Raw genomic sequence first — 21,731 nt, forward strand, 5'->3', positions numbered from 1 at the left:
AACCATTTGGAACATTACCAGTCACATGCAGACCAGATACGCAGAATGCAATTACTGCACCTGCAAATTTAGAAACCAAAGCATGTACCGGATAGTATACAGCTATCGCCAAAGGTCTTGCATCACCTAGAATTTTACGATTGAGACATTAATTTATATATATATATATATATATATATATATATATATATATATATATATATATATATATATTTTTTTTTTTTTTTTTCACAAATATCAAAACTCACTGACATGTTAATCTCAGCGGTAATTTCTTCAATTGCCTTGCTCCTTTCATTTTTATAATGCTACTCTCATTTTCGAATTATATAAACATGGATATTTCTCAATGCACCCACGTTTCCACGTAACTACAGATTCCATTTCTCCAAGTTGTTAGAATGACTTTTACCACGTGACATCAACAGCAGCGCTTATTGGCTGATTCCGAGCGACTTGTCGCCCAGAATAGAGGGGAGCTATATTCAATGACGACCTGTTGTTACTCGCAGACGAGAGACGATTTATCATCAGACCGGCGATTTTGTTGGACCGACATATCGCAGGCGACAATCGCCCCTTGTATGGTGGCCTTAATGCTATCAATTAATCTTAACCTCACAAATTCTCTGAAAACAACACAGTCACAGATGTCCTCCACTTTGGAATAGACTTTCATTTCTTAATTATAATAACGACTTGTTAAAAACAGTTCATCCAGAAACCGCACTATAAATCCTAAAACCGTGCATCAACTCAGCCAGAAACTCCCTCTAGACTAGAGGTCTCGGTTCGCAGACGCTGTCGTCGGTCATGAAATGTAATTGTACATTAAATTGGTCTACTGAATTAAACACTATCACGCAATCTTAAAAAGACAGGTAGAGAATTACACACATTGTTCCAAACATAATTTCAAAACGTGGTCGTGGTTGATACACGTTAAAACTTTGCAAGTGATTCTTAGAATTGTTAGCGTTATTGTCTGCAAGACACACGAACGCTAAAACAAGGTGAACTTCCAAGAGTGTTTCTCACATGTCCTGAATTTACTACAGTATACTGTGGTAAAGCGTAGCAAAGTGTAGTATTGCATTATGAACGTAGTAAAAGCATTGCACAGCAAGTAGTACTGCAGTACAGCGGTGGCTAACCATATTACAGGTGAATGCATGTTACAGGCACAGGGGGAAACGTCAACATTCGCCATAGTTAACTGCATACATGCCAACAGTCCCTATATGGTCGGGACAGCCTAGCATATGTCCCGCGTCCCGATGCATAGGAAGAAAGTCCTGATATTCAACCATAGGAAAAAAAATCATTTATTCTGTACAGCAGAGTTAGTGAAAACCACACGCTGTGCTCTTCGTGCGCCTGACACATCTGCTGATCACTAACTTATACAAAGGTAAGAACGCTTCATTATGTCTATTTTTACTGTGATGTTGAGGGGGGGGATACGTATATTATATGATGAGTGTTTTTTGCGTATGACTCCTCCCATGTGTATGATGCGTATGACCCCCCTCCCCGGGGAGACGAGCGTCCCGCTGAACAGTTTCCAAATGTTGGCTAGCATGCAACTGTTATAACACTCCCATGCAGCACTGCGCCGTCTGTTTCGTTTTTGTGCACCTGGTGTCTCACCTGTCTGGGGCAGGACTGTATTGTTTGGTTTTAGGCTTGCCTGGCCTTGACCTTACACTGTAAGCATTGAGTCTCCAGTTACTATAGGTACCTGTGCAGCTGACGAGTCTGGGGCTAGTAGGTGAAATGTTTGGGTTCTAAATAAGGTATTTGTTACCAGCTGTTTGCAGTCCTTTGGTGGGTGGACAGGACCTTAACGACACAAACGGGCCACGTTGTTCCATCGTCCTTGTTTCTTTTATTCACATTGCTGCTCGCAGATACTGCTGTTTTTTTTCTTTCGTTATTGATTTGCTAGAGCAAAATGTGTTATACATAGCCCAGGTCCTCTCTGATATTAAAGCTGCAGTTCACCTCAAACGTTACGTTAGACTTTAACACGGATATCCTATAGACATTCCAAAATACTTCATGTGCACCTGTTAAAACATTATTGCTATTACCTCACTCTGTGAGTCAAATTACCCGGATACTGCTTGCATCAGTGGGTAGTTATAAATGGCATCCACTAGCCCTCTTTGTTCAGGGGTGAAATAAAACAGAAATAAATACTTGGATCTGGCAATATAAACATAGGTGTCCCAAGAACAAATACATTTTAAATGAATTTTGCAAATAGATGGCGGTGCTATATAATGTTTGTTCTATATATCGTTAGTCTAGCCAGTTGAAGTAATTACGCATATGTTGTATACAAGCTTTAAGGGATATGCAGTATCGAGGTATGTAAATAAAATATGTTATCTTTGTGGCTAGCACACACAATGCCCTAAAATGAATACAGTAGCTTACAGCTGTGGTACAAGTAATATTGTTAAGTGTATTATATTAGTCCACCTGCCTATGACGACTAGAATAAAACGTAATAGAATGTACGCGGCACCAGCTGCCTCGTGAGTTGCACTACCGTCAATGCGCTCGGTTTGTTTTAACGCCGGTGTTCAATACAGTTGGCAATTTACGGGTTAAATGTAGTGTGGGGACTGTGGAAACAGTTTGTACAGTATTGGAGAGAATGGCATGCGCATTTTTTTTTTCCTGGATAGAAAACAGAGAATCTGAGAGAAAGATAATACTCTCACTGTCTTTATTTAGACCCCAGCGTATCTTTCCTTCAGAGCTCAGAGGCTTCAAGTAGACTCACCAGGAGTTCTTGTGAAAGGGAGACAGTGACGCGCGGAGGAATTAATTAAATAAATCAGTAATAATAATAATAATAATAATAATAATAATAATATAGGCCTAACAACATTAAAAATAAAACAATATATATCTGTGTAACTTTTAATATGGGGATGCTGGAGAATAAAAAAAGGCCATTAAATTAATTAAAAAGGAAAGCGTCTTCTGTTCCTTTGCTGAGATTGGAAATGGGGCATTAAAACATGTACTACAATCCACATGGACTGAGCGCTTGTCATCGAATAAGGCACCAGTGCTACCTTTTGTGTTGATGGAACAATAGTACGGATCGTGAAGACGGGAAATAGATCGATTCAACTGGACTACACACTCGCGTTCGCTATCCTCGTAGTTTTGCCTGGCAAAGGATTTAGAAAACCTCTCTGGGACAAACCCACCTTTAAAGGTAAGTCGTTAATATAAATGATCGGTTGTGTTTAATTGCATCGTGTTACTGTGTGATGATGAATATTAATGTATATACCCTGCGTTTAAAGTGCTTGACAACCGTATAGCGCTCACAGCTCAGCTCATTTTTACACCTGTTGTAATGCTAATGGTCCATTTAGTTGAAATTGGCTCATTCAGTTATGAGCCCTCAATAAATTGCCTAACTGGAGTAACATTATGTTTTCCGTATTGCCTTGTACGACCCCAAAGTCAGTAATTTTACTGCTGTAGTGTTTTCACACAATCTCCCTTTTCAAGCAGGTTTATATACGAGAAGCATGGCGAAAGCATTGCCATTGTTCATATTGAACTGCTTTTAGGTAAATCGTTGCTTATTGCTTACTGTTGAGTGCGTGTTTCTTACCGGTGTGAAAAAAAAAAAAAAAAAGAATTCCTGGGAGGCTGTAGCATCCATCACCTGCAAAAATCCACTGCCAGAGTAACTGGTAACATCACATTATGTGACAATAACACATTTATACTTAAACATTATAGTAATACTTCCATAACGTTGTATAATATAGTAAGAATAAATTAAACATAATATAAGCTTGTATTGGGGGATGTATAGTCAGCATTCAGTTCCATTCAGTTGCTAATCTTAAGTACGTCTATCGGAATGACCTAATACCCAGCCCGGTCTTTGTACATACCATGTGTTGTAATGTGGGAGCACTTGACCACCTGCTTTACAGTCTTCAATTATTAACAAAGGATTTCCGGTAGCTATGCTGTCTTGGGGGGGTGGGGGGAACAAAACTAATCTGAGAGGTAGTTAGTGCGGACCTGCCTGGGGGACAGCCTGTTATTCTTTGGGCTGCCGTTCGGACAGATGGAGGTTACAGAGACAACTGAAAGGGATTCAGAGGAACAGGGACCATGCACCCTTTGTGACATGACGGGGACCAGAACAGCTGAATCAGTCATAGTCCAATACCCAGCAGTGTATGACCCATACAGGTAAGCAGTGCTCAAGGGCTGTAGCTAAAGGCTTTTGTAGCAGTACACTGGGTAACAGATTGTATAGCAGTGTTAACCATTGCAAGTTTTTACTTTGAGTATAATTACACCTGAGTCCAGTGTGACATACTGTAGAGGACTACACAATTCAGGAGTAGTCGTAGTAACCCAGTAGGTTTATAGTAAAGCTCACTATGCCATGCAGGTATTAACTCTTACTCTGCAGTATAGACCCTCAGTCCGGGTTCCTGTAGGATTGTATTTCTGCAGTACTAGCCGGACTTCTATTTGAGCTAAATGAGTGAGGATCTACATTTTAAAATCCAGATAGGCAGCCTATTGGCCCAGGCTGTTCAATTTAGACTGCCATCTAATGGGGTGGGGGTGATTGAATCTGCAGTTATTCTACCCAGATGACTGGCAAGTCATTTACCAGCCGGTGCTCAATAAATTTAAACAGTGTAACTTGCCTTTTTGCGTTGACGTCAGTTCAAGCTGCAGTGTGTTGTTCAGGTTTTGCATTATATATATATATATATATATATATATATATATATATATATATATATATATATATATATATATATATATATTGAGGATTTCACTGCATTGTAAGGTTATGTTTTAAGTATGACATTCGGATTGACTAGTAACAATGATGATCCGGGGGAAGGAAACTTCCTGTAGCTAAAACAATGTAAACAAACTGGGTGGTCAATACAGTGTGCTTTCCGGTGGAATGGAGTACAGAGAATATGAAACTCTAGAAGAATATTGTAAACATTCAGCAAGGAATACTGTTTTGGAATAGAATTGTACATGGAGGTCAGTAGTGTTTCTCAGGCTCATTTTTAAAGAATAATATTGTAGCACACTCTTGGATTAGTGTGTGTTGTAAAGGTGTAATGCAGGGGGCATTTGGGTTCCTTTTCCACCACAGGTTCTAAAATGAAAATCCCTAATGGTTCATTGCTCAGCGGTTTTGAAGTAAGAAATTGCCATCTGTTGTTTTCCATGGCATGTCATGCAGAAGACTAATGCATAACAGAATGTGCCTTGGTGAGAAGGCTGGTAAATTAGCTTGGCCTGTACTCCACTTTCTCAGCAGTACTCTACATTCGGAAATGTTGTTTTGCTGGGTATCAGGGGGCATTCCTGTCAGTGGTGAGAATTGGGATTTAAATAAAAATAGGAAGTCCAGCCCACAACTTATCAATATGGCCGTAACGAGCTATAAGGACACCCAGGTCGTGTCCTCGGTGGTTGTTTTATTATTTTTTTTGTACAAATTCTGGTAAAGTACAAAAGACTCCTTAATTTTCTCCGTTGGTTTGCCGTGTAACATAGACTTGCAGGTTGAATAGTAAATACCAAGCAGTCATATAAATACTGCAGCTAGAGCTTTTAACCTCAGTTTGACCTTGGTAGAATGTCAACTGGTTGTGGCCCTGCTTATCAACTACAAATCAATGTTCATTAGCTAGCCAGATCTGTCAAAACTCTCAGTTAATACCCATTGGGACCACTTAAATAGTTAGTATTTTACAAGGATGGTTTAATTGGGGCTGTCCCAGCATCAATTCAAGAGATGGTCAGAGCTGGACAGCCAATTATTAGCTTGCTGTTTCTGATCCTGAATACTTAATGTGAAGATTGCTCAAGTCTGGCTTGCAAATGTGATGTCAGTGATTGTGACACATTGCACTGAGAAGAGGCCGTGGACCTGAATCCTACATCATTCCTGTTAGGAATGCTGACAAGAGCTCAACCAAGAGCTGTCGTGTCAGCAGTGAACTGGAGAAGAAGAATCACTGATGGGACCATCCTTGTGAAAGGACAACGGTCTATTAGATAGGAACTTTGCCCACAAGTGGCACCCAATGAAGACATATTTACTATGGGGTATATTTGCAAAAATGAACTTGTCTGTTGCCACATTCTTTCCATGTGTATCAGATCCTATGAGGGCCCACTATATCTAGCACGCTTGTTTGTTTTCCATGTATGATTTTCTCAAACTGCCTCCCATGTAACTGTTAATTGTTTATGGTACCAGCTTGAACAGGTGGAGGAAAAACAATTGACCCCGTCCAGTCCAGAACAGATTTAGCCTGGCCTGCCTGGCGTTCCAAGGGGAGATATGCACCTCGGAGCGAATGGATCAATCTGCCCACATGTCCAGACAGTGCTGGGTCTTAACTGAAAGCCTGAGACATAATGGCAAACCAGCGGTGACTCATTGCTTCAGCACCGAGACTGTTTGGAAGAGATTTTTCTCTGGTAAACTTGTCAGAACGAATCTTTGTCAAGTTGGCTTCAATTCCCAGGACCAGATGTGTGGATCTTTCTGTCGGCATCTGCTGGGCACAAAACACTGAATGCAAATCGGTTACTCCTTAGTTTTTGCGCTGTGATTGGTTTGTTCCGTGGTCACCCTAGATGTGCCCTCTGCAATATATACAAGCTGCACCTCCCTGTCTCAAGTTTCAGTCATGATGGGCAAGACATATATGTATGCTGTATTAGGTGCTCAGTTGGCAGGAGCTTACGTAGCCACAGCTTACTGAAGTTTCACAAGAAGCTGTCTTAAAAGTTATGACTTTGCTGCAGATTTCCATCCTCAACATCCTTGAAGCAGGGATGGCAATAAGGCAATAAGAAACCGTCCAAAGCACACTGAATGACCTTCCTGCTGTATGTGATTACAGGATACTAGTGAACGAACCCTGGATAGATGACCCTGGAGATGCAATATGATTTGTCTAAGCACAGTACATATATCACAGCTTGTCTTTGAGGAGCTTACAATGTTATGTAGCTTCAATATGGACTTTATATCTCTTCTGGCAACATGCCTACAAACCAACCATAAAACATTCCAATACCAATATTTTGTTGAAGTGTTTTTCTCAAGTCATACAAAATACATGCATGTACAGTAGTGTTGCAACATGCGTTCTGTTGAACAGAAGAGCGTTTCTCTCCTTTCTTTAAAAGGCAGCTCGATGGGTTATTCATTTAATTCTGAGAGATTTATTTTTTAATGTAATATGGTATGAATTATACTTTTGTTTTTCAGCTATTTCAAAATAAAAGAATATCTGAATATTCATTTAAATTTCAAAAGCGTATTCAAACATCCAGCCCCTGAAACCTGCGTACCACTTTATCAACCTACTAACCGCTGTGTCACGACTATAGCATTTTTGGCTGTTTCAGCACATTGCTAGCCAAAACATTATGATATCTTCTGACTCCTTCTCCTGCTATTAATAAGCTTCAAGTCTTACTTCCACTAGTACGGCTGTATCTTTGTTGAGCTTTAAGTAAATATAGTGAGATTCTTGTGGTGAGGCAAGAGGTGAAGCTTCGTTCTTTAAGCAGGCATAAAGGAAGATGAATTAACTGCTGTGTTTCTTTCCTTTGGGAGCCCAGGGGGAAGATGCCATTCCACCATGTAACCGCAGGCCTGCTGTACAAGGGGAATTACCTGAGCCGCTCGCTCTCCGATGAGAGCGACAGTGAGCAATTAGCCAGCATCTCAGTGGAGGAGCTGGCCGGTAAGGGCAGAGCTTTCCTGTACTACAGTTTGCAAAGTTCACAATGCACCTTTTCGACTGGATTTTTATTTTTAAAAATGTGCTTAACTTGTGAGTCAGTTTGATTGTATTATACCTCACTTTACTAGCGTCTTTTAGCCTTTTGACCTATTCCAAGTAGAATATCTCATTCTGTATATATCCTACATGGTACTTATGTTCTCTATCAAAAGTTATTAAGGCTATACTAATAAAGGCTATGAGAATAAAAATCATAGACACCTAATATTGTATTAGCTGCCTGAATTTGATCAAAGTTTTGCATTGACATTTTTTGCAATAAGCTCTTCCACAAACAGGGAATGTAGCTCTGACACCAATTGATTAAGCTATTGTATCTATTGGTTGTGATTAAGTTATACATGTTATTTGCTATGATATACTATTCTTCATCCTGTACAACCTTTTCCATTCCATGTGTTACCTGTAGTACCCCTGGCTGGCGATATTTGGTTTTCTTTTTCTGTTTTTGATAATACTCACTTCAGTAAAGAAAATGGGCAAACTTTGCATTGGGCATAGTCGGTGGTTATTCAGATTTTTTTGCACATTTCCCTCTCGCTCTTTATCACTGTTTCCATTGTGGTTGATCAATCCCATCAGGCCTCTACTGTGACCCGTGTGTGGCAAGCCAAGCCTAATCATGCCATTTTTTTTCTTCGTTTGACCAGCTTTTCCTCCTTGTTGCTGTGAGGGGCTTGGTGTCTCCACACTCATTTCAGTGCACATCTTGCTCATAAATACCCATGAGGAATTTGTCCTAACATCTGACCAAGCTTCAGGAGTTACACATATCAGTCATCACCTGCCACCCTCCATCACTATCACTTGCGCTTTTGTTAAGCTATTACTGATAGGGTCTACTGTGTATTGCTTTCTCCCGTTGAGCTTTACAAACCCATTAACAATAGATTTACGAAGGCCAGTATTAATTAAGCAAATACGAAAACTCTAATGATATGAAACTGCAACATAAAAATAGTCAGTTCCCAAGACATATTTGTTATCACACAGCAGCTAAAATGTCTGCATATTTATATATATTTTTTCAATAAAAAAAGCAAAACAGTATTATATATTCTGTATGATTAGACCGTGGTGTTGCTAATCTGGAGTGTGGGCTGTGCGTTAATTACAAAGCAGACCCGTCTGTCTTATTTTGAAGGAAGCTTTTGCTTAAGATCAAAATGCAAGGTCATATTCATTTGTAGCTTCCCTAATATTCATCTTCTTCAAATCAGTTTCAAAGGTCAGAAGGAGGGGATCCAAAAGCTTCAGTTTAAGTAATATTGGTAAACAAGGTCAATAATATTGTACTTTATAGCTTTTTCTATATGACATGCACAAAATTTCACAAGCAAATATAACAAATGCCAATTTAAAGCTTTGTAATGATTTATTGATAATTAATGAAAATGGATCAGGGTCTGAAAGCTATGAAAATAAAATGATGGTCACATTTTAAAGAAGTTGCCAGGTCATGATGGATGGTTGATTAAGGGTTTCATTCGTAAGCTGTGGGGTGTGATGAATAGACCTTTATGTATTTCAGCAAGTCAATAAGAATTAAAATTGAAAATCATATTCATACAAAATAGCATCTGAATTACTGACTCATAGGGCCATATTCACAAAGCTTTAACCAATGAGATATTTACAGAAGGATTTATTTTTTGATAGATTTAATACCATTTGATGATATTCATTAAACTGTTCATGAAAATCAAACTGTATATTCATTAGAAAACAGACATTAATAGTTAAAGCCTTATAAATATAGATCATGAAGTGCTCCTGAAATGCATTTATCAGGTATGCCACAGAACAGACTGAGCCAGGGTAATGAAAATAAAGTGTCCTCCTCCGACTGGCCATTCCGTATCAAATCAACTCACCTTTTTACTTGTGCTGGGACAGTGTTTCCATAGCTCAGCTGTGTTCATCAGTGCGGCAGTCATGTAAAAACGTGTATTGATTTTACATAGCACACTTTTTTAAGAACCTTACTATCAGGTGGCAATAGTAGTATATATTTTTCTTTGACTAATAGTGTTAGATTTTCTTAGGTATCATGCTTTGTCTTTCTGTTCCAGTTCTTCCCTGTTCTGTACATGTCTTGAAAGTATCAAGCACTGACCTTTGAGTAAGTAAATCATTTTATTTATTTTTTATCAGTCCTGCATACAAAAGACCACTCTTTTAATTTTTTTTTTCAAGGGAAGACCTTGTCATTAAAATTAAAAGATGTAATTGGTTTGTATTTCTACAGTTTTGAACGCTCTGAACTGAGCAGAACATCCTGGCTTGTTCCACACTCCTGTCTATATTTGAAAGGTCAAGTGCTACTCTAAATTATAGCTGTTTTTGAAAACAAATCTTACTGATAAATTCTTTGACAAAAATACGTCAGGCCTAAATGACCTAGAGATCAGCTGTGACTATCAATGTTAACTATAATCTGGACTAATAGTAATTACGGTATATCTAGTATTTTACTAGGTTTGCTAGGGTGCTGTTGCAATAGTTTTAAAGTACAGTGCCCAGGGCTTGAATGTTGCCCAACATACTTGCTTTAAACCATGTACAGTACAGTACAGTACCGAAAACGTTGGTGCACGTAGGATCTCAAAAACAACTGAGAGGTGTCACAGAAAAAAATTAATGAAACTTTTGAGCACGGTAGACTGGATAGAATAGGCATAGTAGGTTTGGGGATGGAGGCCTAACTGGGGCACCATTTTTTAGGTTTGGGCCCCAAGTTGTCTGTGGGCCTAGGTCCAGAGCCTACAGGTCCGTCCAACCGTAATATTAAAAATATATTTTTATCCTGTTAATGGAGTGTGTGCCAATGATGTTCTCCCTGAACCACCAGGCTTGACTGGCTCAATTAAACATTAATATATATATATATATATAAACACCAGGAATGATTGACACACCATTAGGCCAATGACAACACATCGTTTGAGTGTGCAGGCTGGGGTTTCAGTCATTTTAGATCCACAACATACTGTAACTTATTCCGCTGTTAATAACCGAAAGAGAGGTGTTTATGTTGAATCAAGTGGTGAGTTCCACATATTTTCTGAGATGTTTTTTCTTCGGGGGGGGGGGGCACTGTACTTTAAAGTTATGTGCTGCTAGCAACAGTTTTATTTTAATTTCTTTTTACAAATGTGATGGCTGCTTTGCAGTTATAAGTAAAGATAAAGCAAGATACATTTTTATAGATGTTCAGTAATGACATCATTTTTTTTAAATCAACTGCAATATGCATAGTTTATGTACTGAGGAAGAATTTGCAAATTGCCTGAGCAATATAACTGCAGCCAAAACACAAATACATTATTTATTGATCATGAGCAAACCTTTATTTAAAGTGTGACCAAATGAGAATTAAAGAAAAAAAGTATATCTGATTTACAGTTTCTGCATTCTTCTGGCAAGTAGACCCCATCACTGTCACTTAGTAATAATCAGATTTGAATTACCTTCCAGGCTTTTGTCAGCTGCTGCATTTGGATGTGCATATTAGCATTTTTTTTTTTTTTTTTTTTTTTTTGTTATTAACTACCCGGTTTACAAATTAATTAAAGATTTGCGGCTGGTCAATAAGAACATCAATTAGGCAGGAATATTCACTCTTAATTAATTTAAAGAGTGAAACATTTAAGTTAATTTGCTGCTCTCGTCCTATTGTAACTCAGCCAAATCAATAGACCTTACTGCCAATGGGATCAAACCGCAACCTTAATGACAGTATTGCATAGAATGAGATGTGGATGCTGGCCGACACAAGATATGCAGCAGTTCCAGCTTACAGCATGCATATTAATCATGCTGCTCTGTGCAATTTGTCTTAAAGTCTACAGTATTCCTGCCGTTACACTGAAAAAGGCATTATCCAAAACATTTTAGATTTAGTTTCATGTGTTTTGACCTCCCAACATGTGATTCAGTGTTTATGGATGAGCAGTGCTTTTGGATAAAAAACAAACAAACAAACACAAAAAACATGTTGTCAATAGCCTTAGAAGTAAAGACAATATAGTTATAACTTAGCTTGTTAGCAAAATTGTTCCATATCACTTTAAACTACCAGCCATACACAGTTGTGTAATAATGTGCTTGATAATGTTTTAACTGCTTGTTGTTAATGCTATTACATGGTAACTACTAGTGTAATAAATGCTTAATTACAAGGAACATGCCTGTGTCGTTGTGTTATCATGCAATTACACCAGGTAACAAGATGATGTTCACAAGGCCAGTTAGGGTCTGGAATCTGGGTGATTACCCAGTTATTGCAATGCAATTATATTTTGGGGTACTGTCAGCTTGCCTTGTTGCTGCAAGATCTACTGTAATGGCTATCAATACAAAGAGGTTACAAAGATTCAAACAGCTGTTTCACTGCCCTCAGTTTGCACGATTGATAGCATTTATCTTATCATCCCACAGCTGTGTGCTTGTGCTAAGTTGTTCAATATACAGTACTGCTGCTTGAAAGTTTATTGAGAGCAAAATAAATAGCTTTGTTGAGCTTGTGTTCAGTCAAATAAAGACCATCCCAAATAGAATGGACAAAGGACGAACTCGCTGTGGGAAGGATAATGCTAGCCATTCTCTTCCTTTCTCCTGGCAGAAATGCGGGAAGCATTCCGGGTGCTGGATCGGGATGGCAATGGGTTCATATCGAAGCAGGAACTGGGCATGGCCATGCGCTCGCTGGGGCACATGCCCAGTGAGGTGGAGCTGGCCATTATTATGCAGAGATTGGATATGGACGGTGAGTACACATATAACCCATTGAACCCACTATGAGTGCAGTCACCTATATAATATAATTAAGGGCTAATGGCAATGCTGTGGCAAGCTACAAGGTAATAAAGGAAGTCCCTTGAGACTGGAGGTAGAGGGCATTATTTTAACGAAGGAGTTTCAAAATTATAGAGGAACACGTCACAGCAATGTCATTATTATACAACATTTTTAAGTTAGTTATCTATTTAAGTTTGTCTGGGATCTTTTGGTGACAAGAATATCTTATCATTCATCTGCTTCCTCTCTGTGATAAGATACAGCCTCAAGGAACAGCGGTGCTAATGACATTTGTCCAGGCTTTGATGTACAGTTGATTAAGTTTGAAGTGTGATGACACATAGTAAATGTAACATTTTTTTTATCATGGACGTCATTTTGCATTCTTGAGCAGCCACTGACTGGCTCAGCAGATAAAAACATTAATAAATAACAACCAGTTTGAATCATCCCCCCCCCCCCCTTGGCACACTTCATTGCTGTATCCAATATCAAACTTTTTAGTTTTTGAATTTTAATTTACAGAACAGTTCGTTTAGGAATCCACTTGGAGAAACTTCAACAATAGTATCCATCCAACACTTTGAGTTGCTTTATCCCTGATTCCAAGTGTGCCTCTTCTATCGATCCACAATGCAAAGGGCATGCCTCCATTTTAATTGTCATTGCATTGAGAATGAGCACTCCATTACAGACGCACTGTCAAATCAAAGTCGTTTAGCTTTGCAGACGTCCCTGATTTAAAGGGTCACTTTCAGAGTAGAGTGAATTCGAATTAGTAAGATATAGTCATCTTGCATGGGCAGCAGTTTTGTAACAGCGTTGCAGGAGATGGCTGTGATTGCAAACGCATACGTTTGCATTGATAAAATCCTGGCGCAAATGGCTTCCTGCTTTCTGTTTTGATGTAGTCTCTAGCCTCTGGCTGTCTTGTTCACTTTGGTGCCTAGTGTGCCTGGGTATAGTTGGTCATGGCAATGTTGAGTTTAGAACTCATTCTAGTCAGTGCTGTCTGACTGGAAGCTTTCTTGTGGTCACCAACGGATGTAACAGTAATTTTCATTTTCTACAGTTTTGTTTTCCGTATTTTGCTTGCATTGACCATGCCACTAGATACACAAGACCATGCTCAAACTCGACATGCAGACGCCCTTATCCAGGGCGACTTACAATCGTAAGCAAATACATTAAGTGTTACAATACAAGTAATACAATAAGAGCAAGAAATACAATAACTTTTGTTCAAGTAAAGTACAAGTGTGACAAACCACAATTCAATAATACAGCAGATAATAGTGATAGTTACATCAGGATATGATTAAATACAAAATACTACAGGTTAAACACTTGGCAGATTACAGTATTCTGAAGTACAGATTACAGTATTCTGAGTAGTAGAGAATGCCATTAGGCCGATTCTCTACTACTCATTAAATACAAACTTGACTTGACTTTTAAATCTGAGTGTTTTAAGGATATGGGTGAACCACTCATGAGACAAGATCTTTAGCAATACTTCCATCACATTCTGATGCAGAACCAGTTGTAATGTATATCATGGGATGGATAGGTAAGCATACACTGTGGTCACCACTGCATGACCAGATTACCTAATAGTAGTAGTGCAGTATTTCAGGCAGTATAATCTTGTCTCCAATCCTTGTAAGGTCTTGACTGCACTGATAAAGTGAATTAAACAGTTGTTTGAAGAACATTAAACTTGCTCTTCTCATTTCTAGGAGATGGCCATGTGGACTTTGATGAATTTATGACAATACTGGGCCCAAAACTTTTGTCTTCCGAAACGAGGGAAGGGTTCCTCGGGAAAACGATAGACAGCATATTCTGGCAGGTAAAAAGCTTAAACTCATTATTGCCATTTGTTTGATTGAAAGCTTAAAAGACTTACTAAACTGAGACAGAGTGTCTAAAAGTCTCCAGCTCAGCGTTTGAACTAGATTCAAAGATTTTGAAATATGATGCTTTCTCTTTCTGATCTCTGATAGGAGGTTTACATGATTACTCAGCAGTGTTGAGGTTTAATATCATCATGCACATGAAGTCTCAAGGCATCTGATCTTAAACAACATTGTTTAAAAATGTGCAGTGGGATCCTATCTTTAGAATTAGGCAAGCTCTTCAGCAACTCCAGTTGGGAGAGACAGACCAGTGTGGCCCCTGGCTGTCCTACAGATGGTTTCTGTCAAAGCTGTTCGTGGTCCACAGTGGAGATGAGGGATGCAAAGTTTATTATTATTTCTGCAGGGCATCTACTGTATTTTTCAATTACAAATAAAAGCCCAAATTATCTAGCTGTAAGTTTCAGAAGCCTATGAGTGTTCTGTGATGCAGGAAAAAGTTAAGCTGGACAAATGTTTCAGCAAAGCGTCTTCATTGTTTTGGTCTTTCATCAAATGTTGATCCATCATTGTTTCCCGGATGTGTGTCTTACATTTACTCTTGTATACATTCCTTATAAAAATAGCACATCTTTACTGGAAAGGTAACACTGTTTTGTGGCTTTACTGAGGCTGCAAGCAAAGGAAAGGGCAATGCATTTTTAATCAGGCTTTTTCAGAAATGCACCTTAGGTCCCCTCTTTCATTAGTGTGGAATAATGAATGAATGACTGACAGATATCCCTGTTATTAATAATTTATTTAAAGTGGCAGGTTTATAGATCACAGTTTGTATGTATGTATATGCAATATCAAATTCCTGCTGGCCATCTGTCAGGTAATTTCTATGAATTCTTGCTGCATTACAAGGGGAAACAAAACCTTGAATTACTGTTTTTCTGGCAGAGAGCGTATTCCACGTCATAATTATATTTTTAAGTAAGCGGGCATTGATCTATTTATACTCCCTTTCCTGCATTAGATTAGAGGAAGCATACCTAAAGAAAGCAACATTTTTCTCAATAACAACTAGCAATATAGCTATATATCCTCTCCCTCGTCCGCATGTACAGACTGCCTGCCTGGGCATGCACTGTGAAAGAAGGGGATATCCTTGAATGCAATAGGTCCTGTCTGGGACAGAGCTAAATGGAGATGTATCTCCTGTTTAGCGGAGCGGTCGAGCAGGAACACTGTTCCGGTACTATTTTCTGTAGGCATCAGTGGTGTAGACGCCTTTATGCAGGCGACTTACAGGTTTTACAGGGCAGTACAGGGTTACAATGCAAGATTAATATTTAAATACAGTATAGTTTATAGCAAGTGCAAATGATACTACTAAATATAGTATGAACTAGGATGAGGATTACAACAAGTTATATCTAAAATGACATATTAGTAGTGCAATAGTGCAAGGATGGTGCAGTAGCTGAGGATCCAGTAATGTGGAGCTAAGGTCAGGCAAGTCTAGTGCATAGTACGAGGGGCGGATCAAGAGATCTACAAGTGTGGCCTAAACATGTGGGTCTTGAGGAGGCGGTGGAAGGCAGTGAAAGACGGAGCAGTCCTGAAGATCTCCAGTACCTGGTTCCACCACTGAGGGGCTAGGGAAGAGAAGGAGCGGACACGGGAGGATGGAGAGTGGAGGTAAGGCATGACCAGTCAGCCAGTAGAGGAGGAGTTGAGAGGGTGAGAGGGGGTGTAGGGAGAAACGAGGGATTGGAGGTAGGAGAAGGGCGGTGTGGTGAAGAGAGTAGTAGGCAAGGGTCTTGAATTGAATGCAAGCAGAGATAGGGAGCCCGTGGGGTAGCATGAGAGTAGCGAGGTTTGGAGAATACAAGATGACTGAATAGAAAATGGTATACAAAGTGATTCTCAACACCAAGAATACATTCGTTAAGATAATTGTGCTGTTGCAGATCTGTACCAGGTTGCTGTTTAAGCTTTAGGTTAGAGGGAAAGTGAGGGGAAATAATACAGTTATGTGCTATGGTCTCTGAAGGGATTGAATTGGTATTGAATTACGTCGTTGTTTTCATTTTTGTGCGTTCATCTGTCACAGTGTTTGAGCATATGGATTGCTGTAGTGTACCCAGCAGAGGTCTTGCAGTTCATTACGTTTATAATGACAAACTAAAGTATTTACTTAAAAATGCGGTGAGAAAATGAGATTTCAGAATTTGATTATTTTTGCTTGTCGGCTACATCAATCATTACAGTCACCGCATGTCTTTTTCTTTCCTTGAAAGTTAACTGCAGCTCGGCATATGGTTATTACCTAAATGTATTCTCACATTAACTTTCAAAAAGTTACTTTTGAATGGATTATTCAATTCAAACATAACAAAAAAAAAAAAAACAAACACATTTGATTTCATAAAGCAGTGGCCAAAGTTAGCTTTACATATGCTTAATGTTTAAAATATTCTATTAGAAACTGCAAACCATATTGTTTTCAAGGGAAGGATAAGTTAGGAACACTTACCATAACAACTGCAGCAAGGTGTGTTCTTCAGATTGGCACATTGCTTTTGAGACCTCCTCGTAAAACATCATAAGTTTATGCAGTATTGGAAACTGAAACTACTACATGAACTATTATTAGCCCTCTATGAACGTCAGTCAGATAAGCTGTCTTGCCCATTTTGACTGAAATCTTGCAACAGGGAGATGCAACATTTATATATTGCAGAGATTGTTTCGGTTCACAGTACTATCCATAACATTGTTACCACCCTGCAGTATGGTATTGCAGGAGAGGTTATTCCTTGTGTTAAGATTAAAGCATCGTACGGACCTTGCCAGCATTATTGCTAACTGCAGCCAGTACTGTTATTTCCTTCAATATATGCAGATTAATAAGAGTGCATGACAGCTTAGTGAAAACAAAACCTGTTGTTTTCAGGGCTGGCATTTCATGCTTGACTTTGAATTTAGGATGCCGCTTTTAATTTTGTAATTGCAATTAGCGCATGAATGTTGCAGCTGCTTTTAATAAATGGCTATCTTTGAAAATGCAACATTTTATGACAAAGGTTTCTACCTGATGATAAAGGTGAAACAAATCAGTGCATTGAAATTCAAGTCATTATTATGAAACAGTGTGATTCTAAAATAAATATGGATTCCAAACGTCTTTAAACTACAACATTTGTCTGAGGTAATTGAATAAGCAGATGAAAAGTGACTTCTTTAATAGGATAAACAAACCTTCAGAACAGAAGCAGACACATTGAGATGCAAAATGAAGAATACTAATGGAAAGCTGGAGGGCCCAATGCGAGAAGAAGCTTGTGGAGAATGCACAGAATACATCCAGCCCCTGACATGTATAGAATGATTTGAGTTTTTGAAAAACCCTAGGTGCTGAAGCAAGCAAAAGAAAAGCATCTGCTTCTCCAACAGCGAAACTTCAACTACTCAAGCTGAGGTTTAGAGGGTCAATTTTCTACATAACATGCTTGAATAATACTTAAATAAAACAGCCCTCCATGATCTCAATTGGGCCCCAGTTAGGATTGCGGGCTGGTTGGAGTTTCCTAATGACAGTCCAGTGCGATAGAAGTGAGAGATGTGTCTTAATTCTCGAAATGCAGAAAAACAAATGTGTACAAAATCAAGTTTCTCTTAAATGCTTGATTTTTGAGCATTACAGAACAACTTGAACTGTTAATATCAACTTATAACGGGGGACTTTAATTTCTTGGTCCATCAATTTGGAACCGTGCATAGATTTGTTATTGCAGGCTGTGAAAATCTGCTTCTTAGTAGTCAATGCTGAGCACTGGATCAACTGGTCCATGGTCACCAGTTCTCTAGATACTGTGCCATTTATAAGTTTAATTCCACCTGTCATGTCTTAGTAAGGAACTGAAGTCATACTTAATGTATTACTAGTTACTGGGTGATGGGCATTGAATAACGGAAGGTTTTGGGTTAAGCTTTCTGGTTATGCAAAATAACAAGGCAATCTTGCTTGGGCATTCATTCATTCCTTCGATGATGAATATGGTAAATCACGACCCATTCTTTATTCATGAAACCTTCAGGGGCCTTTTATGCAGTCTAAAATATTAAAACAAAAATAATTAAATAAAAAAAATGATATTTAAGTATTGACCAGAACCGTGTGTGCATAGTAAATTACGCAGATTGAAATGGCAGCAAGCACAAAGGATGTGGCAATTGAAGATGACTGTCTAGACTCGAGAGCACTGGTGTACTGGAGCATCTCAGTTGAAGTATTTTGCAGTAATTTCAGTAAGATGAAGAGGCAAATTAGCATCAGTCCTATTGGCATATTTAGTAGCTTTTGTTTTAATTCTACATGCACAGTAAAATATTAAATATAACCATGCAGGGGAAATTCCCATGTGTGGAAAACGTGTCAAGAAATTCAGTTTTTATTCTTCACAAAACATGTGATTTTACAGCTGCTGCTTTAGTTCACAAAATTCAGATTTTACACATGTACAGTTTGGGACTATTGGTAATGTTTGTTCCCCTTTAAGTCAAAGACAGGCCACAAAAATAATAGCTGCATGTTTCTCTGACATTTGACAATAGCCAGGGAAACGGAGGAGGCTGTCCAATTTATTAATATCTGCAGAAAAGTATACCAATCTAAACACAAACTTTGTTTTGTTGCTTCTTTTATGTTCACAATTCTTCAATTTCCACTGCCCTTTACCAGTCTGCTAGAGATGAAGTCAAAAGTGTCCTTCAGTCTCAAATTCTGTCATTTATACAACTGATGCTGCTGCAGAGCATGCAGTGTATTGGCTGCTCCTGTGTTCTTCATCAAGCTGTTTGTTTTATACTTTAGGAGTTGTCATTCCCTGGGGGCTATGCCGTAGCGGAGGTGGACTTATGTATGCACATACAGTACGTCACACTTTAGAGAAACTTGCTAAGGACCTTCTTCAAGTTATACTGTAATGTATCATAATCTCATTCATATGGAGTCTGTGTGTCTGTTCATCCAACAGTCTTTTAGTCATTTTAGACTTTATTGTATTAAACATTGAAAAGGATATTCTTTAGCACAAATTAGGATATATCGAGGCACCCTGTTTGTTTGTTTGTCTGTCTGTCTGTCTGTATGTCTTACATTTTGACATGTATACTCTCTAGTCTAGGTCATAGTGATCATTGTTACTGTTACAGCTTTGGCTTTGTGCAGACCCTTCATACATTTCAGTGCTGTTTCTCGGTGACATGACAAGATAAATGTTTATTGAATGATGAGCACAAGTTTGAACTGGATGCCATCCAAAGAGCTTGGGGTTACAGCAATGCTTGGTTTCCAGATGTGGCTCTTTTTCTTTGTTTTGCTAAGCCAGTGTGTTGTACATTGTGTTGAATGGATCTTTCAGTGCTGTGCAGTAGGTCATTATTATTATTATTATTTATTTCTTAGCAGACGCCCTTATCCAGGGCGACTTACAATCGTAAGCAAATACATTTCAAGTGTTACAATACAAGTAATACAATGAGAGCAAGAAATACAATAACTTTTGTTCAAGTGTGACAAACCACAATTCAATAATACAGCAGATAATAGTGATAGTTACATCAGGATATGATTAAATAGTGATAGTTACATCAGGATATGATTAAATACAAAATACTACAGGTTAAACACTTGGCAGATTACAGTATTCTGAAGTACAGGATTAAATGCAGTAAAATATGGGGCAGATAAGAGCAAAATAAAGCACATTTAAATGAAGGGTGATAGTGTCCCAGGATACAAACAGAGGAGTTCCACAGGTGCTGTTTGAAGAGGTGAGTCTTAAGGAGGTGCCGGAATGTGGTCAGGGACTGGGCAGTCCTGACATCTGTAGGAAGGTCATTCCGCCACTGTGGAACAAGGGTGGAGAAGGAGCGGGCTCTGGAGGCAGGGGAGCGTAGCGGAGGTAGAGCCAGTCTTCTAGTGCAGGCGGAGCGGAGAGGTCGAGTGGGGGTGTAGGGAGAGATGAGGGTCTGGAGGTAGCTGGGTGCAGTCTGGTCAAGGCATCTGTAGGCTAGTACAAGAGTCTTGAACTGGATGCGAGCGGTGATCGGGAGCCAGTGGAGTGAGCGGAGTAGTGGAGTAGCGTGGGCGAAGCGAGGCAGAGAGAACACCAGGCGGGCAGCAGAGTTCTGGATGAGCTGGAGCGGACGGGTGGCGGACGCAGGGAGGCCAGCCAGGAGGGAGTTGCAGTAGTCTAGGCGGGAGAGTACCAGGGCCTGGACCAGGAGCTGGGTAGCATAGATGGTGAGGAAGGGTTGGATTCTTTGGATGTTGCTCAGGAAGAATAGGCAAGTGCGTGCCAGAGTGGAGATGCATCCATCCTTTATTTGGGAGATCTGACTGTGGAGGATTCATTTGGCATTAATCTAGCTATTAGTCAAGTAGTTTACCTTGGGTATTTGTTAAGCCACAGCCATTAATCGCAATGAAACAAAGGTTGCATTATTCACCCAGTGAAAAAAGTACATATTTGGCTCATCTGGCTTGATGTGATTTTCTTAATGTACATCTTGGATTAAGACTGACTGCATGAGTGAAAATGTGCTGTTTGGCTGAAATATATGTTTAATTTTATATTGCACTACAAAATCCATTCACAAGGAAGCCTGGGGGCTCCAGGCAAGAAGACTTTTGAATTGGTTTGTGAGGGAGGACTGTCTTTAATAGGGCTCAGCCATAGTGTATGCTGTTTACAAGAATGAAGAGTTCTAGAGTTCTGTGTCCCTTTTGATACAGTCTAATCCTGTTGAGGTGATACCAGGTTAATGCAATCATATCATAGTTAAAACACCCAGGGCTGGATCATTTGCTGTCATCGCAGCGGAAATTAATCCTTTTATCTTTCCATAATTGTTCTGAGTGATGATTTTGGTTGTCTGGTGACGTGAAAGATCAAGGTGTTTCAGATTTTTAGATCTGTTATATTCTACAGTGCAACTAGAGCAATATTAGACTGTAATTGCAATTTATTTTGTCTGTTCTTTAAATAAATAATTAGCATTATCACTAAGAACATTTCACACAGCAACTTCTCAACTTGCTCTCAACTTCAAAATAATTTGAAAACATCAATAAAATATTTGATGAAATATTAAATGAAATATTTAGCAAGCCCTGATAAAGTTTTATAAAACTGGGACTGTGTGGCTGACATGA

At 39.0% G+C, this 21,731-nt stretch overlaps 1 protein-coding gene across 3 annotated transcripts in view; it reads left to right on the forward strand.

The window, feature by feature from the left end:
* The first annotated feature begins 2,305 nt into the window (after positions 1–2,305).
* LOC131700523 (calcium-binding protein 8) overlaps positions 2,306–21,731 on the forward strand; it is a 41,066-nt gene continuing 21,640 nt past the window's right edge. Inside the window, exons 1-4 of one of the 3 annotated variants that reach the window (XM_058998284.1) lie at positions 2,306–2,372; positions 7,678–7,802; positions 12,487–12,630; positions 14,402–14,514. In XM_058998284.1, the coding sequence (XP_058854267.1) occupies positions 2,335–2,372; positions 7,678–7,802; positions 12,487–12,630; positions 14,402–14,514 (420 nt within the window). In that variant the 5' untranslated portion in view covers positions 2,306–2,334. Of the gene's footprint in view, positions 2,373–2,589; positions 3,239–4,078; positions 4,243–7,677; positions 7,803–12,486; positions 12,631–14,401; positions 14,515–21,731 lie in introns of those variants that run through there. The other 2 variants (XM_058998285.1, XM_058998283.1) reach the window with 2 other exon arrangements.

Source organism: Acipenser ruthenus, chromosome 24, assembly GCF_902713425.1.
Source record: "Acipenser ruthenus chromosome 24, fAciRut3.2 maternal haplotype, whole genome shotgun sequence".
Taxonomy (NCBI): Eukaryota; Metazoa; Chordata; class Actinopteri; order Acipenseriformes; family Acipenseridae; genus Acipenser; species Acipenser ruthenus.